The sequence below is a fragment of the Meriones unguiculatus genome, chromosome 10 (assembly GCF_030254825.1).
Source record: "Meriones unguiculatus strain TT.TT164.6M chromosome 10, Bangor_MerUng_6.1, whole genome shotgun sequence".
Lineage (NCBI taxonomy): Eukaryota > Metazoa > Chordata > Mammalia > Rodentia > Muridae > Meriones > Meriones unguiculatus.
Genome location: NC_083358.1, coordinates 53,295,133 through 53,313,444, shown reverse-complemented (window position 1 = coordinate 53,313,444; position 18,312 = coordinate 53,295,133). Strand labels below are relative to the sequence as shown.

The 18,312-nt window shown below is 43.8% G+C and overlaps 1 protein-coding gene and 1 long non-coding RNA gene across 2 annotated transcripts in view; one reads left to right on the top strand and one right to left on the bottom strand.

Annotated features, from left to right (window-relative positions):
• Nucleotides 1-15,094, bottom strand: part of St6galnac5 (ST6 N-acetylgalactosaminide alpha-2,6-sialyltransferase 5) — a 160,808-nt gene extending 145,714 nt beyond the window's left edge. The window contains exons 1-2 of the mRNA XM_060392477.1: nucleotides 14,778-15,094; nucleotides 13,828-14,073 (exon numbers count right to left, since the gene is read on the bottom strand). Coding sequence (XP_060248460.1) covers nucleotides 13,828-14,073; nucleotides 14,778-14,792 — 261 coding nt within the window. The 5' untranslated portion in view covers nucleotides 14,793-15,094. The remainder of the gene's footprint in view (nucleotides 1-13,827; nucleotides 14,074-14,777) is intronic.
• LOC132656864 (uncharacterized) lies at nucleotides 14,068-15,346 on the top strand. The gene is made up of 2 exons (XR_009594640.1): nucleotides 14,068-14,311; nucleotides 14,405-15,346. It is a non-coding gene; the product is annotated as an uncharacterized LOC132656864 (long non-coding RNA).
• The last annotated feature ends 2,966 nt before the right edge of the window (nucleotides 15,347-18,312 follow it).

Genomic DNA, 18,312 nt, shown 5'->3' with positions numbered 1-18,312 from the left:
GCTGGTCCCGGGGCCTTCCGGTGCTTCCCCATTTGTTGCAGGGCTGTTGGGACTGCAGATGCATGACACAGGGTTTTATGTGGTTCTAGGGGATCAGCTTTAGGTTTTCAGGCTTGTGCAGCAAGCAGTTTTACCCACTAAGCCATTCCCCCAGCTTGCCTCAGTGACTTTTCATAGCAAAATTTACTCTGAGTTGCAAATTGTTCCAATTACATCGGTGCTGTGTCTTCTGTGCCCCCTTTACAGTAGCTGTGGCAAACTCAGTCATTGGTGGAAGACCCCTTTCAAGTATCTGGAGGCATATTCTCATATTCATTTCAGAATAATGAGATGTTTAAATATTTATTTCTTTCCAATAACTGGATAGACCTGGGCTCTTCATTTTAATAAATTCTGTCCGAATAGTGGTGAGTCACTGCTTAGAAGATATTGGCCCTGAATCCCTTCATGATAATGGAGCTCACATCAGGCTCACATTTTTTTCCCCGCTGCCACGAGCTGTGACCTTGGGCAAATCACACAGCTACTTAGGAATGCCTTTTGATAATTTTTTTTAAAGTTGCCAATGTAACTCAAAAATTCTGCGTATGTCTTAAGAGAGCTGATTAGTATAAGATGATAGAAGTGAATTAACCACAGAACTACCAACTGTGGCAGGAAAATTTGGTATTTATGATGTGAAGCTAGTACTGTTCAGTAACTACAAATGGTCAGACATTCTTGACACAGGCTTATTTTAGAAGAAATTAAAAATATTTATATAGAGAGATCCAAGATGGTGGCATAAATCACATACTTTGTCTGATTAGCAGAACAGCAGTGACTGCACAGTGACCAACAGAACTCAACTTTGGGCACCAGAACACCAGCATCTTGGTCTTCCAATTGAGAGATGACCCCAAGGTGAGGGATACAAGAAGAATTGACTTCAGGTCACCCAGCTAATCCTCGGAAAAATGCCCAGGTTCCTGGCAGTGCTCTAGCCACATGCCTGCATGCCTGCAAGCTGCATCCATCATACCAAATAGAACTGTGGGCCCGAAGACACCAGAATCTGCATCTCCCCATCAAGAAGAGACCCCACGCTGAGGGAAACCAGAGGGTCTGACCTCACCTCACCTGGCCAATCCTTGGAAAAGTTCCTGGGTTCCTGCTAGAGCAAGGTCTCAGCAAATAGCCATTCACCTCGATGCTGCTCTCACTGGCCCATGAATACCTTCTGGGTATTGGGGCCTGAAGCTTCAGTATCAGGTCTCCTGATGTGCAAGAGCCATGGGAACAGACCCACATGCCACTTCAAAGCTCAGCCCACCTCCCTAGGGAGACCAACCAGACCTCTGGGCTCACAGATTCTCCAAGATGGCTTTCACAACTGAGCATAGTATCTGGGCACTTGCAGCTGATTAACCTCAGAGCAAGAAAGCCAGTGGCAGGGCAGCTGCCTCAGGAACTTCCCCCAGTGAGGGGAGAGCCCCAGGCTCCTGAGGAGTTCAGTTACTCCACAGGATCACACACCTGAGGAGAACCACCCTCTAGTCAGAGATCATACCCACCAATCTAAGGAGGGCTTCGGCAGGAACATCCAGCTTCCTGCCCAGGGCTCTTCTCATACCCCTCCTCACCCCAGAACTGCACAGGGCATGAGAAACTACCAGCAAATTCCAGAGACAACCAGATGGCTAAAGGCCAATGTAAAACGCCACAAAAGCCAGAGCAGTTTTGCATCTCCAGAATCTAGTTATACAAAGGCAAGAAGCCCTGGATACCCTAACACACCTGAAATGCAAGAAAGCGACTTTAAGTCTATGCTTATGAAGGTGATAACAAAGGAATTTAATAAAACCTATAACAAAACACAGGAAAATGCAGTCAAACAGATTGAGACCTTTAGAGAGGCCTGTAGAGAGAGAAATGAATAAATCATTCAGAGAAACACAGGAAAGTACAAAAAACAGGTAAAGGAATTGGACAAATCATTTAAAGAAATGCAGGAAAACACAAAGAGGTGAGTGAAATCAATACAGCGGTTCAAGATCTGAAGATGAAAATGGAAACAATAAAGAAAGCACAAACTGAGGCAATCCTGGAATGAGAGAACTTAGAGAAGAAAACAGAAACTACAGAGGTAAGCATCACCAACAGAATACTAGAGACGGGAAGAAAGAATCTCAGGTGTAGAAAATACAATGAAAAAAATTTTGATGCATCTGTCGAAGAAAATATTAAATGTAAAAAAAAAAATTCCTGACACAGAACATCCAAGAAATCAGGGACAAAATAAAAAGATGAAACCTAAGAAAAATAGGAATAGAAGAAAGAGAAGATTCCCAGCTCCAAGGCCAAGAAAATATTTTCAACAAAATCATAGAAGAAAATTTCCACAATCTAAAGAAAGAAATGCCTAAAAGCATACAAGAGGCCAACAGAATACCAAACAGATTAGACCAGAACAGAAAATCCTTCTGATACATAATAATCAAAACACTAAATGTACAGAACAAAGGAAAAATGATAAAAGTTGCAACGGAAAAAAGCCAAGTAATGTATAATGGTCAACCTATCAGAATCATACCTGGCTTTTCAGCAGAGACCATAAAAGCCAGAAGTTGCCTGGGCAAATAGCTTGCAAACCCAACAAATGCCAATCCAGACTACTATATTCAGCAAAACTTTCAATCACCATAGATGGAGAAAACAAGATATTCCAAGACAAAACCAAATTAAAACAATATCTATGTACAGACCCAGCCCTACAGAAAATACTAGAAGGAAAACTACACCCCCCAAATATATATATCCTACAGCAAAACCAAGAATAGACAAGCACACAAACACACTACACAACCAACATCAAAATGAAAGAAACTAACAGTCACTAGTCCTTAATCTCTCTCAACATCAATGGACTCAACTCTCCAATAAATGGACACAGGCTAACAGGATAGATGAGTAAACAAGACCCAACATTCTGCTGCATTACAAGAAACACACCTCAGTCACAAAGATAGACATTACTTGAGAGCAAAGGGCTGGAAGATGGTTTTCCAAGCAAACATACCCAAGAAGCAATCAGGAGTAGCCATTCTAATATCTAATAAAATAGACTTTCAACCAAAATTAATCAAAAGAGATAAGGAAGAACACTTCATACACATCAAAGGAAAATTCCACCAAGATGACATTTCAATTCTGAACATCTACGCCCTAAATGCAAGGGCACCCACATTTGCAAAAGAAACATTAATAAAGCTTAAACCACACATTGACCCCCACATATTAATAATAGGAGATGTCAGCACCACACTGTCACCAAAAGACAGGTCAACAAAACAGAAACTAAACAGAAAAACGACGACACTAAAAGAGGTCATGAATCAAATGGAACTAACAGACATCTACAGAACTTTTTCACCCAAACACAAAAGAATTTACCTTCTTCTCAGCAACTCAGAGAACCTTCTCCAAAATTGGCCATATAGCATGTCACAAAGCAAGCCTCCACAGATACAAGATTGAAATGATACCTTATATTTTATCAGACTACCATGGACTAAAGCTGAACCTTAACAACAACAGAAATAAGGAAAAGCCTACATACACCTAGAAATTAAACAACTCCCTACTCAATGACAACTGGGTCAGGGAAGAAATAAAGAAAGAAATTAAAGACTTCGTAAAATTCAATGAAAATAAAGGTACAACATACCCAAGCATATGGGGCACAATGAAAGCAGTGCTAAGAGGAAAGTTCATAGCACTAAGTGCCTTCATAAAGATAATGGAGACATCTCATGCAAGTAACTTAACAGCATATCTGAAAGCTCTAGGGAAAAAAAAAGCAGCAGGCACACCCAAGAGGAATAAAGGGCTAGAAATAATCAAACTCAGGGCTGAAATCAACTTAGAAACAAAAAGAACAATTCAAAGAATCAATGAAACCAAGAACTGGTTCTTTGAGAAAATCAGCAAGCTAGACAACTGAAAAGTAGAGAGACATTATCCAAATCAACAAAATCATAAATGAAAAGTGAGACATAAAAACCAACACTGATGAAATCAAAATAATCATTATATCTTACTTCAAAAGCCTATACACCACAAATTTTGGAAATATAAATGAAATGGACAATTTTCAACTTACTAAAGTTGGATAAAAATCAGGTAAATAAGTTAAAATAGTCCTATATCCACTAAGGAAAAAGAAGCAGTCACCAAAAAAAGCCCAAGGCCAGATGGTTTCAGTACAGAATTCTACCAGACCTTCAAAGAAAATCTAATACCAATATTCCTCAAACTATTCCAGAAAATAGAAATAGAAGGAACATTACAAACTCATTCTATGAAGCTATAGTCTCCTTGATACCTAAACCACACAGAGACCCAACAAAGAAAGAGAATTTCAGGCCAATCTCCCTTATGAACATTGATGCAAAAATACTCAATAAAATACTTGCAAAGCGAATCCAAGAACAAATAAAAAATATCATTCACCATGACCAAGTAGGCTTCATCCAAGGTATGCAGGGGTGGTTCAATGTACAGAAATCCATCAATGTGATTCACCATATAAACAAACTAAAAGAAAAAAAAACACATGATCATCTGAAAAAGTATTTGACAAAATCCAACATCCATTCATGTTTAAAGTCTTGGAGAGATCAGGAATATAAGGCACCTACCTAAACAAGAGTAAAGGCCATATACAGCAAACCTATAGCCAACATCAAACTAAACAGAAAGAAACTTAAATCAATTTCACTGAAATTAGGGACAAGGCAAGACTGTCCACTCTCTCAGAATCTCTTCATTATAGTACTGGAAGTCTTAGTTAGAGCAAAAAGACAACTAAAGGAGACCATGGGGGATTGGAAAAAAAAGAAGTCAAATTATCACTATTCACAGATGAGATGCTAGTATACATAAGTGACACCAAAAATTCTACCAGAGAACTCTTACATCTGACAAATACTTTCAGCAAAGTGGCCGGATACAAAATTAACTGAAAAAAATCAGTAGGCCTTTTGTATACAAAAGACAAATGAGCTAAGAAAGAAATTATGGAAACAATATCCTTCTCAGTAGCTACAAAAAAAACCAAAGTATCTTGGTGTAATTCTAAACAAGCAAGTGAAAAACTTATATGAAAAACCCTTCATCACTGAAGAAAGAAATTGAAGAAGATATCAGAAAATGGAAAGTTCTCCCATGCTCACAGATTGGTAGGATCAACATAGTAAAAATGACCATCTTACCAAAAGCAATCGACCGATTCAATGCAATTTCCATTAAAATCCAACACAATTCTTTACAGACCTTGAAATAACAGTTATCAACTTCATATATATATATATATATTTATATATATATATATATATATATATATATATATATATATATATATAAACTAGAATGGCTAAAACAAACCTGTACAGTAAAAGATCTTCTGGAGGTATCTCCATTCCTGATCTCAAGCTGTACTATAGAGCAACAGTAATATAAACTACATGGTACTGGCATAGAAACAGACTGGTGGATCAATGAATCAAACTGAAGATCGAGAAATAAACCCACACACCTATGGATACTTGATTTTTGACAAAGAAGCCAAAACCATACAATGGAAAAAAAGACAGCATCTTCAACAAATGGCACTGGTCTAATTGAATGTCTCATGTAGAAAAATGCAAATAGATCCATATTTATCATGCTATACTAAACTAAAGTCCAAGTGGATCAAAGACCTCAACATAAAACCGGACACACTAAATTTACTAGAAGAAAAAAAAAAATGGGCAAAAGCTTTGAACTAATTGGCACTGGAGACAACTTCCTGAACAGAACACCAAGAGCTCAGGCTCTAAGATCAACAATTAATAAATGGGACCTTGTGAAACTGAAAAGCTTCTATAAAGCAAAGCACACTGTCAATAAAATGAAATGGCAGCCTATAGACTGGGAAAAAAAAAAACTTCACCAATTCTACATCTGACAGAGGCTAATAGCCAGAATATATAAAGAACTCCAGAAATTCAACATCAACAAAGCAAACAATCCAATTAAAAAGTGAGGTAGAAAGCTAAACAGGGAATTCTCAACAGAGGAACATTGAATGGCCAAGAAGCACTTAAAAAACTGCTCAATGTCCTTAGTCATCAGGGAAATGCAAATCAAAATGAGTCTGAGATTTCATCTTATACTTGTCAGAATGGCTAAGATCAAAAATTCAAGTGACAGCACATGTTGGTGAGGTTGCGGAGAAAGGGGAACAGAAAGACACCCCCCCCCAGCTGGTGTGGGCACAAACTTGTTCACTTTGAAAATCAATCTGGCACTTTCTCAGAAAACTGGGAACAGCTCTACCTCAAGACCCAACTATCCCACTCTTGGACATATATCCAAAAGATGTTCCGCCATACAACAAGGACATTTACCCAGCTAAGTTCATAGAGGCTTTATCTGTAATAGCTAGAAATTGGAAACAACGCAGATGTCCCTCAACTGAAGAATGGATAAAGAAACTGTGGTACATTTCCAGAATGGAATACTATTCAGCTATCTAAAACAAGGACAAAATGAAATTTGCAGGCAAATAGATGGATCTGAAAAAGATCATCCTGAGTGGGATAACCCAGATCGAGAAAGCCACACATGGTATATATTCACTTATAAGCAAATGTTAGCCATACAATACAGGATAACCATACTAAAATCCACAGATCTAAAGAAGCTAAGTAACAAGGAGGACCCTTGATTCTCATTTAGAATGACAAACGCTGGACGTGGTTGAAGAAAAGGAAAAGGACAGGAGCCTTCCAGAGATGTTCTCCAAAAAACTCTAGCCAGCAGAGGATCGAAGAAGAGGCTGAGACTCACAGCCAGACTTTGGGCAGAGTGCAGGCAGTTTTATGGAAGAGTGGGGAGGAGGGGGTAGAAGGACCCAGAGGGGACGGGAGATCCACAAGGAGACCAGCAAAGCCAACACATCTGGGCCTAGGGGAGTCCTGCGGACCAAGGACCATGCATGGAGAGGACTCAGGTCCACTGCTCAGATGTAACCAATAAGCAGCTCAGTCTCCATGTGGGCCACCTAGACAGCGGCTATCTCTGACATGGACTCTGTTGCCTCCTCTATTATTACTTCCCAATGGGCGAGGTGGCCTTTCCAGGCAGTGGGGAAGAGGAGGAAGACGATGCAGGCAGTACTAAAAAGACTTGATAGGCTGTGGTCAGTGGGACTGGGAGGAGACAAGGGAAGGGGAAATGATTGGGATGTAAAAGGAATAAATAAATAAATAAAATATCTGTTTATTTATATAGACAGTACTCATTTAACAAATATTTACTGAAGACCCAGGCATATGTTAAAACCTGGAAACATAGTGACACACAAAGAAAATGTCCCAGTCTCCAAGAGCCAGCTGTCTAGCTGGGAGGCACAAAATTTTAGACAAGAAATAATAACAAACCAGGATAAACATTTCCATGGGATTCTAGCTATGAAGACAAAACACAGCTCAGGTCTAACCAAGGCTACATGGCAGAGAAAGCTTGCCTGTGGATGGGCTGTCTAAGCTGGCAGCACACATCCTGTGATTTTTTTCTTCGTCTGGGAAGTTATACTCATTAGAACACGCAGAAAAATATATTTTTGTCCTATGCCAGCCTAACCATTTAAGACAGATGGAGTGTGCGGAAGAGAGCGTGAAGAGCACAAACACCCTTGCTGCCCACATTTCATCAGTTGTCTAAGTTCACTGACTTCAAAGAGAATTCTTTTCTTGCCTCTCATTCAAAGATGGAAGCAACACTCTAATTTACGAGATAATCATTCATTGTCTCTCCACACTTGTAGACATCCCCAGAGGCTGGAAGGGTACTCTCTCCATGCCAGTGTGTGCGGGACAGGAGTTACACCCTCCGCTACCTGACCCTAAGGGTTATGGACATGCACCTTTCTAACAGGTGTAGCATTTCCACGACACACAAAGTACAATTATATCCACACTCACCAAACAGATGGAACAGGGTTAGCTTAAATACGATGCTAAGTCCACGCTACAGAGGTAGCAAAGCCACTCAGAAGATGTCTCACCAAAGGAGAATCATAAAGAAATTTAACAGCTTGAGTGTAAAATCAATCCTCTTTGCAATTGTTTTGATACCCACGCTGTTTTACTGCGTGTCATTAGAGCACACAGCCACCCCAGTCCATAGATGGGCTTCAGTAACGGAATAGCGGGCTTCGCAGGCTTCAGCTGTAATGACAGGGTTCGGTTCAGCTCCTCACTGGAGCAAGGACAGAGAGCTGCCGCTTTCGAGTCAGTGTTCTTGGGCTGTCTCCTGTCCTCACACCATCACTCAGCCCTGGCTTTATTAGTTAACTTTTCTTTCTCCATTGTCTTTCCTCTCTAAGGAGATCAAAGGCCCTTTGCGGGAGGGAACTGTGTTCTTCCTTCAGAACTTCAGTTCTGAAACTGAGCATTTGCTAGTGGCTGCAATTAGTTCCAGACCTTCAGAAGGAGCTGGCTACAGGACAAGTCTGTGTGGTGCTAGATACTTCAAGCCGCAGCCCCCAACTTTACCATGAACAGGAACCACAAGGAAGCCTGTTAAATGGATTCTCACGTTTTGCTCCCAATGACTCTTGTATTTTCTTTCTTTCTCCACAAATATACTTACAGTTGTTTTGTTTTTTTTTTCTAAACAAATTTAGTAAAACAATACCTACGAGGGCCTTGGGGCCACACTGATGTTTCCTGTGTGGAAGGGTGTCATGAAAGCGGGGTGCTGAGCTCTGCCCTCACATTCTAATTTCTTTCAATTCACCCACTAGTGTCAGGCTCTGCTCTCTACAGCTCCTAGAATTGCATTGGTTAAGACCCACGAAGACTTTATTATCATGACCCTAGACTCTAGTTAGAGGGTAATAGATTTAAGCTTATTTCAGATATTATGAGACATAAGGAAAGAAAAATAAGCTAATGTTACAGAATTGCCGCTGGGGTGGGGTAAAATGTGGTTCATTAAAAGATGGCGTGTAATCTGAGGACTCTGTGATGAGAAGGCCTCGGGGAAGGGCTTCCATGGAAAAGGGAACAGGCTACAGTCACTCACCAAGGATATTAAGTTGGAGGACCTCCAGGGAAAAATGTCTACCTATCACAGCAGTTGGGGGTCAGTATTTTAATTTTTGTCATACAAACATTTCTTTTGTTAAAAGTAGACACATTGTTGAAACTTTTAAGTATTAAAAAAATTGCATTTTGTGTGTGTGTGTGTGTGTGTGTGTGTGTGTGTTTGCTCCGGTTCACATGTAGAGGGCTTGTGACAGCTGGTGTAAGTCAGCTTTCTCCTTTTACCACCGTGCCTTTACCTGCTGAGCCATCTTATCAGCATACTTTGCTGAAACTCTTTACTCTCAAAAGGTAGTTGACCTCATGACTCTTTTCGCTTTGTAATTTCATTCGTGTTGGCAGAATTCATGCGCCAATACCTGAGCCCTGAAAATTAACTCACTCTGAGTTTTCCGGACACCAAAATGATTCACCACTAATTGGATTACTCAAATGTCATCAAATAGCACTTAATAAATAGTGTCAACTTGTCACTAAGAGTTTATAGACTTTCTAAAGAGGGGTTCATTAGCCACAACCCTGAAATATGCTATGTGACATCTTTTCCTCCGGGTTACTCTCAGCTGCTGAACTGACTTGCTCATCTTTCCCAGGGTACATCTACGTAACAGCATGACCACCAAAAAGTATCAAATAACCAAGTGCCCCAGGAGGGAAAGAGCGAGAAGCAGCCCCATCCCTGCAGGTTGCTTGTGAAGCAGAGATAGCTGCACTGTCTCAGCTCCAGCTGTCACTCACTGCCCATTCCTTAGCCTCTGCAGAAAAGGGCAGGCTGGGTGACAGGTGGGCCTCCTGTGATAAGGGCCTGTGCCCTGGAAATGGGAATCAGTTCAGCTGTAATTCACAAGGTCTACCAGATGAAAATGACTTTATCTACCTAGAAAGATCTAGACTGGAAACAGAATTGAGTTCTCTGTCTCCTTGCTCAGTGCTGGAAGACTCGTCTTGTTCCTTTGGCAGCTGCTTGATTGAATGTGTTGAGAAGGGGGGTGGAGAGAGAGAGAGAGAAGGAGGCGGGAGAGAGACAGAAAATGCGAATGCATGTGTGTATGTTTCTCTATACATCTGTGTGTCTCTGTATATTTTGTTTATTTATATTATGCTAGATTACTAAATAAGGGCATCTCCCAAGAATATAAAAATTGGTTTCTTTTCTTGTACCTGACCAGTCTGGTTAGCCATCAATGCTTCCAAAACTGACAACTGGAGAGTAATCCCTGAATACAGATATGGGGCTGCTGTGAGGAATACCCAACCAGGTGGAAATGAGGAAAGAGAGATTCTGGAGGGCAATTCTACTCAATAGAAAGGCAACTTCCTTCATGATCATGAGCAGCCGAGCGATCTTTGAGCTCCATGCCAGGATTATAATTCTTATCATCTCATCTGTGAATGAGGGAGCAGGGCCTACGGCCAGGCAAAAGGACATTTTAAGCTTAGCACTCACCAGAGTGACTTAGCCTATCATTTAATAAAAGCACACATGATTTAATCTCAATAGTAATTTAGTCCACAGTCATGGGCAACAAGACTCTGCAGATAGCCTGTAATTTGTAAAATTCAGGTGCTGGGGATTAGGGCCACCTGTTGATTTTAATCTTGGAGTTATAATGTTAATTCCAACCTGTAACTGAACATAAACACTACATATTCATCAGTCTTGGGGACTGCGAGCCATGGAGATGTGCTTTCCCACCTAGTTCTGTAACTTTCCCCAGGCTCTGTGAATCAACAAAGTCTATGTCCTTTGGAATTCTGATTCAGTATGAGAAGGTGCTTCTGTGGTCATCTTGCTCAGTGTGTCTGTAATTTTTCTGAGGCCTGACTTGAGAGTGAAGGGGAAAAGGGACTGTCATGTGGCTGTGTGTAAGGAAGGGCGAGATTTCCTTCCTGACTCCCTTCTGTGTTTTCTTTAGCAGCATCCTGACACATGATTTCCAGCCTTGCCTGATGGAAACTGTGGAAGATCTCAAACAAAACTGAACCACAGCTTCTTGATGTCGTACAAGACACCTCAGGTGCACCTCAGGCGGTCACTGGGAGTGGGAGCTCCACCCACTTGTAGGCCAGAGCCATAGGAGCAGTAAAGAGGCCACCAAAGGCCCTTTGAGCATCAGCTATTTGGGACTAAGGGACATAACTGATAGTGCCCTGGTTTTGCACTTGCTTTTTCCTTCATTCCTTTTCTCCTTCCTCCCTTCTATTTGTTTTCCTTCCCGCTTTTCCTTTCTTTCTTCCCTTCCTCTTTCTTTGCTTGGTGTCATCCATGTTCACAACTTTGGGGTGGAACTTGTGAGATAGGTTTCCTTCCTTTCCTCCCTCTCTTCATTCCTTGCTTTTTTTCTTTCTTCCTTCTGGCTTTCTTTCTTTCCCCTTCCTTGCTTCCCCCTTTCTTCCTTTTTCTCTTCCTTCCTTTCTCTTTTCCCCTTCCTTCCCCTTCCCTTCCTCCCTTCCTCCTCCCTTCTTTTCTCCCTCCCTTCATATTTCCTCCTTCCTTCTTTTACTTCTTTCTTATTTCCTTCCTCCCTTACTTTTTCCTTCATTCCTTTTCTGTTTCCTTCCTTCTATTTGTTCTTTTCTTCTTTCTTCCCTCTCTTCCTCTTTTACTTCCTTCTTTACTTCTTTCCTTCTTTTTGTTTTCTTTCTTTTCTTCCTTCCTGTCCTCCCACTTTTCTTCACTTTTCCCTTTCCTTTCCTCCTTCTCCTGCCTCTTTTGGATTTTTGACATAAGATATTCCTGTGTAACTGAGACTGACCTCAATCTTGTATTCCCCTGCCTCAGCATCCAGAGTGTTGGGATTGCAGGTTTGAGCATACCACTTGGGAGATGGTTTTCTAGGACTGAATTACATTGATATTGATAGTTGTAGACAGAGAATACCCTCTGCCAAGAATTGCAAGTCATAGCACTGCCCAGTTTACCTTTCTGCTACAGAGCATTTTCATTTACAGGTAGCATTACACAGGGAAAGGCTGTTGTTCGTCTAATCACACATGTCTCTTTATACACTGAAAATGTAATCAGCGCACCTGTTTCTATAAGCATTTTTTGAAGATTACTTTTAAACTCTCAGCCCTTCTAGTTGGGAACAGTTGAACAGTAGGCTACAGAAGAAACAAAGTATTTGGAATATCTTCTCACGTCCGTCAGAGCTTGCAAGGCATTGATCTTTTGACATTTCTTATTCATGATGCTTCCAAAATTTGAGGTGGTTCCCAGTGAGCAAGTGTGAAACTCCACCACCATAGCCCACCTTTCCTCACAGGCCAGTGACCCACACAGAATGCCACAGCCACCCCCAGCCAGAAGCCAGGGCTAAACGGCCCACAACCCACAACCGCAGCCCTTATCAGCAGTTTGCACATGCAGATTCCAAGTATGCAATCAATCAACAACCAATAAAGCAACGGACAGACGCTGTGATGGTGAAGCCACTGCTCCGCAGTTTTCCCTCTACCCCAAATGGCTTCCTCCTCAGAGACCCGCCTCCTGTCTCCTTCTCTGAGGTCTCTCTAGCACAACTTTCACATTTTCACAGAAAGGTCCCTTGCTTCTTCCAGAGAACCCGAGCTCCCCCCTTGGTGAACCCCACTGCGCTCACTGTGTGAAGTGGATGCTTCTGTTCGTCCATCAGTGGGGCTTGCCACATACATCTCCAGACATGCCTTGTTTCCACCAGACAGTCAAGGATGGGAAAGCTGAGTCCTGTGTGGAATCCCTTTGGATTCTTCATGTCCTTAGCATTCTACACGGCACAGGTGAGTGGCAATATTTTGATTGTCACTTAAAGTCTGACTTACTCATGTGTGACAAGAGTAATCTCACACAGAAGGAACATCTGCAAATATTACTTTGGTTCACATTTATAAAATGCAGTAAAATACAAAGTAAAGGAGTTGAAAGATTTCAAGCAGTGTTCTAGGTCTATAGACACGGAATGGAAGTGTGTTTTAATAAAAAAAATTTCAAATAATCAGAGATACACTTAAACTGTATTAAAATATCTTTGGAATCAGGAAACTTGATTAGGTTTTTCCCAGAGGCTTCCTACACTGAAACCAGAGATTTATTAGTCTACCGAAAAGAGGTTCAATTTAAAGGGGAAAAAAAAAACACCTTATTAATTATTAGCCAAGCCATGCAGTAGCTTCCTGGAAGGCAAAGGAAAACAAGCTTTCAAGCCAATGGGAGCTGAGTGTGCCTCCAGCCCTCCGTGCCTGCCAGAACTGGGCTCCCCAGGGGTGGGGCTTTTCAGCCCAGAGCAGTCCCCAGCAGAGATCAGAGGGAAACCTGCGGAACTGAGCTGGGGCTGGGCTCTCTCTTCTCCCTTCTGGCGGTATAGGAGGAAGCACGGGGCTGGTCCCTGCACCATCCTGGTTTCCTCCCAGCCTCATGGGCCTTGGCTGGAAATTCCTGGGCTCCAGAAACTGGACATCCATCTGCAGCTGCTATTATTGGGTCTCAGGATTCCATTCCAGGAACCCTTGGGGCTCAGGATTCACTGACATTGTTCCTATTCCCCGACAAACTTTGCATCTGTCTTGGAATAGAAATTCATAACTAGCACGCAGCCCTCCCTGCCCCAACTACTGCTCTACCTTCCAGCCTCACAGCCCCAGGAAGGAGGAAGGGTCAGGTGTACAGGATGCCCAGGCCGAGCGGTGGCGGGCAGGATGGCGCAGAAGCTGTCACCTTGTGGTCTGCTACACCGAGGTATCCGTCTAGCTGCCGGGGTTCGGCGGGGGCGGTTCTCCGTGGCTGAGGACTGCTCTCCACCCGCTGCGCGCTGCCGGTCGCGGTCGCCTGCTGCTGCTGCTGCTGTTGTTGCTGCTGCTGCTGCTGCGAGGGCCGCTCCTTCTGGCTGCCGAGGCTGCTGTACACGAGCAACAAGCTGGTGCACATGGTAGTGAGCACTAAACACACTGCCAGACCATGGCGCTGCGGGCAGGCGGGCGAGAGAGAGCAGAAGACAGCGTCTCAGCCAGTGCCGGAAAGCTCGCCGGCCTTTCCTTATTGACCCCACGCACAGGTCCGGGGCAGCCGCCCCAGCCTCCCGCAGCCAGGGAGCAGCGGTGACATGGTCCCGCGCGCCCGCCGGGGATGTTCCTGCCTCCTCGCTGCTCGCAGCTCGCGTCTCCTAGTGGAGGGCAGGTGGCGCGCCGTGACCAGCCTGAGGGTGAGCATGCCCGCCCAGGGCACTTTGCGGAGGAGGGTCTGGTCCTCCCCTAAGCCGCTGGGATCCTAGCCCTCTGCACACCCTCTCTTCTAGGCCCCTAGGCTTCCCGCAGCGTTCCCCGCTAAGTTTGAAAAGAAAGTCGATGATGCTCCCTCCTCCCCGCCCCTCGGAGTTTGTGCCCAGCGGTCACAGCGGGACACGACCCTTCCCTGGAGGGGCCAGCCTGCCCCCCTGCCCTCCAACCTCTCCAACCGCCCCTCGGATCACTCGCTCAAGATCCAGGAGCCCAGGCAGCCCTAGTGCCCATCCCGGGTTCCAAGCTTGGCTAGGCGGAAAGTTGTCACCCATGACAGGAGACCTCTTGGCACAGGGGTGGGTGCCCGGTGAGGCTTCCCTGGACGTCCCGGGGACCCAGAACCCCCGGGGTCCTTGCCTTCGCCTGGCGGAGTTGGAACAACAGACTCACCATCAGGGGCTTCATTTTGGGCTCCTCTTTTGTGCAGAATTCTCAGGCAAGCGCGTCCGGAGCCACTTTTTCTTGGAGGTTGTCCATGGTGGGTGACGGGGTTGAGGCGGCTCAGATGCTCGCCCGGCAGTGGCAGCGGCTGAGCGGGAGCTGGAGCCGCGGACCTGGGAAGCGCGGCTGTTGCACAGATTAGAGCAGAATTAAAACTGAGCCGGACCCTCCGAGTCTCCCTGCAATCCACACACTGCCGCCTGCCGCCGCCTGCTGGGTCCTAGCGTCCTCTGCAATCGCCCTTCCAGCACCCAAGGCATCTTTTTGGTGAAGTGGAATTTCTAGGGCGAGCTAACGTTACCATAAGTGTGCACCCGTTTCTTGGTTTGAAGATTTATTATCCTTTTATGGGGTCATCAAGCTAAAAGGGCGCAGAACCCAATTTGGTCCTGAACACAGTGGCCATTTGAAAATGTACTAACCAAAATTTCAGTTTTGCGATTTTAATAAAAACAAGTTAACCTCCCAACTGTCAATAAATCTATTTCTATTTGCATTAGTGTTTACAGCTTGGCAAATGCTCTCATGGAGTTGTTTTCCTAAAAAAAAAAAAGTCGCTGCAATTTCCAGTTGTTTTCAAATGTCCTTTAATTTTGTTTTGACAAATCGTTAGTCTCATGCTCCCTTTAGACTGTGCTCTTTCATGTAAATGACTTCATTCATCATTTGCTTCCAAGAACACAGTTTATATTTCTACTCAACCTTTGAGTTCCCTGTTGCTCATCTGAATGATTTTAAACTTTCTGAAACTCAAGTGCATTCTATCCATGCGATGAACCAGGGCTGTGGAGTCTTCCCATTATCAGTGAAGAAATATTAGCTGCTGGAGATAATACATGATCTTGCATCATAAGGGCCTGAAGGCTCTGAGGCACTGACTGTGCCTACCTTCACATTTTTATTAAAATCCAAAGCCTGACCATTGTTCAGCGCTAAGGAGTTCACATCAGTACACTCTCGTCCCTACATCCGATTAGAGCAAGCATTTGTTAAGCATCTAATTTAGCTGAAAATGTATTTCACCCATGTGTAATTGTTGCGAATGTAGCTGTCTTAATGTCTCTCTTACCATGGTGTCTGTAGCAGTGTGGGGCTAAAGATCATGCTGGGATGGGGCAGTCAGCCCACATCTGGAAGCGGGCACAGTGAGCGCCTTTTCATTGCCAGCAGAGGCAAGGCAATCCTTTTTTAATCTTCCCTAATCTACTGCTGGACAGATGACACAACAGGGGCTATTTTTAACTTATGAGGCCTACTTCCAAACTCTATTAACAACATTAAAATTGTTGGTTCAGTAATGAACATTCAGGAGACAGAAGCACACGCTATGGAGCCCTTCAAGGAGAACACAAAAAAATCCAAAGCGCTGTCCAACATTGCCAGCCGTGCAGTTAGCTGTTTATTCAGTGTGTGCCGTGGGCATGAATAGTGTCCGTTGTCTGGGCAGGAAAAGCAGCAGCCGGAGGAGAATCTTATCGGGTCTTGGCAATCCTTTATTGTATGGCTGCACTTGACACTCAAATTAATGAAACAAAGGACCAACTTGATGAATCATTGCAAGCAGATTATCTGTGTTTCTCCAGCGTGGCTTTGGAGATGCAGCTAGATGAAGCTTCTGCCTTCTTCAGGTTCTCCCTCCATCTAGCAAGTGACTGATAAAATACTTCTCATACATTTCCCCCTGCCAAACAGAGACATCATATTTATGGCTCAAGCTCACGGCGGCACGCTGGACATCTGTTATGTGCTATGTCTGACCAGACTCATGAAGTTTGTGCTTTCCCCCTCCTCCTGGGAGAGCAGTTAGCTGGTCACCAAATTACTTACAAAATGAGTAGAGTACATTTACAATTTTAATTCTGAGATTGATTTAAAGGACTTCAAGGTATCTGGCTTTCTGATATTTGATTAGGATACTGAGACTCTTGGTAGGATTCTGGCTTGGGAGTCAAATGGACTAATAGGGCCAGAGAAGAGTGGGTAAGATAAGGAATGGCAGTTAATTCAACTTGATAACTGTTAAATGGTCATCTGTCGCTTGTTAGTTCTGTTTAGAAGCGCAGGGGTGAATTAAGCACAAAATGTCTTGTAATGACCCAGAACTGTGCGTGTGCGTGCACATTTGTGCACATGTATGCACCCATGCATGAGTGTAGAAAACTCAATGCTCAGTCGATGGAAGAGTTCTGCAGATTCAACACATGTCTGTCAAACACCTACGTTGTTGTACCTACTGTGTGCCAGGTCTTGGGGCCTGGGTCTGCTGTTCTCAGCGAACTTGCAGTCTATACTCAGGTGTGAGCTTTTGCGCTACGGAATAGGGGGCAATCAATGTACAGATCTGTTCCTCAGCATTGCCTCCTGCTGCATTAAGGTCTGAGGGCGTACCTCTAATCCTGGGACTTGTGTTAGCATAAGCAAGTGGATCTCCATGAGTTTGAGGCCAGCCTCATCTGCCTATCAAGTCAGGACAACACAGAGAGACTGTGTCTTAAAAAAATACCCGAGAAGTTTGAGGTTTCAAGGATATGCACCCGTGTTTGCATAAACCTTTCAGTTATTTATCTGAATAGCAGAAGGAACATAAAATAGGCAATTTCTACATACTTGATTGACTTGATGTGAGCAGACATGTAGACAAGTCAGAGATTTTTGGTTCCTCAAGCTTGTGCAGCTGACTACAGAGCAAGCAGAGAGTCACAATTTGCCTCTCAAAGCCCAGGTAGCGAAACAAATTTCTCACCATTTAAAATTTTGCCACATTTCTACCTCTGCTGCTATCACATCCAATCAAACTGGTTCCTATTCTTGAAAGAGAGAGAGAGAATGGAAATGAAGTTGAGTGCTACACAATGTAGCTTATGTGATAAAAATAAGCTGAGAACTGATGAGACAAGGCATGTCCTGGGTGATGAGGGAGCAGGTGGAATCTGAGATTTGGAGGGAATACTGGCTTCGCCCAGGACCACAAAGGGCACAGAGCTACCCAAGGAGGGGAAGGACTCACTGTGCGCTGCCCAGGGGCTCTATGTGGCTCCTAAGACTTCTTTTTTTGGGGGGGTGGGGATCCTCCCTGCATCTCTGTCTCTGTCTCTCCCTCCCTCTCTCTCTTTCCCCCTTCTCTCCCTTTCTTGTCCCCCACAACTCTCTCTCTCTCTGTATGTTCATATGTGGTTGTGTGTGTGCATGTTCACAGCACATATACATAGATCAGACGACAACCTTAAATGTTTACTCTCTGGTATTTTCACATTTTGTTTGAGACAATGTCTTTCACTGGCCTGGAATTTTGCCATGCAGGCCAGGCTAGCTGCTACTGGGAACTTCCAGGGACCTGGCTGTCTTAAGCCCCACCTTGCTGTCACTGGGTTTACAGGTATACCCTGTTCTGGGGAAAGAAACTCGGGCTTTCACAGGTGAGAGGTAAATTCTTTGCTGCCTGGGCCGTCTCCCCCAGCCCATCATACATTTCTAAGCTAGATGA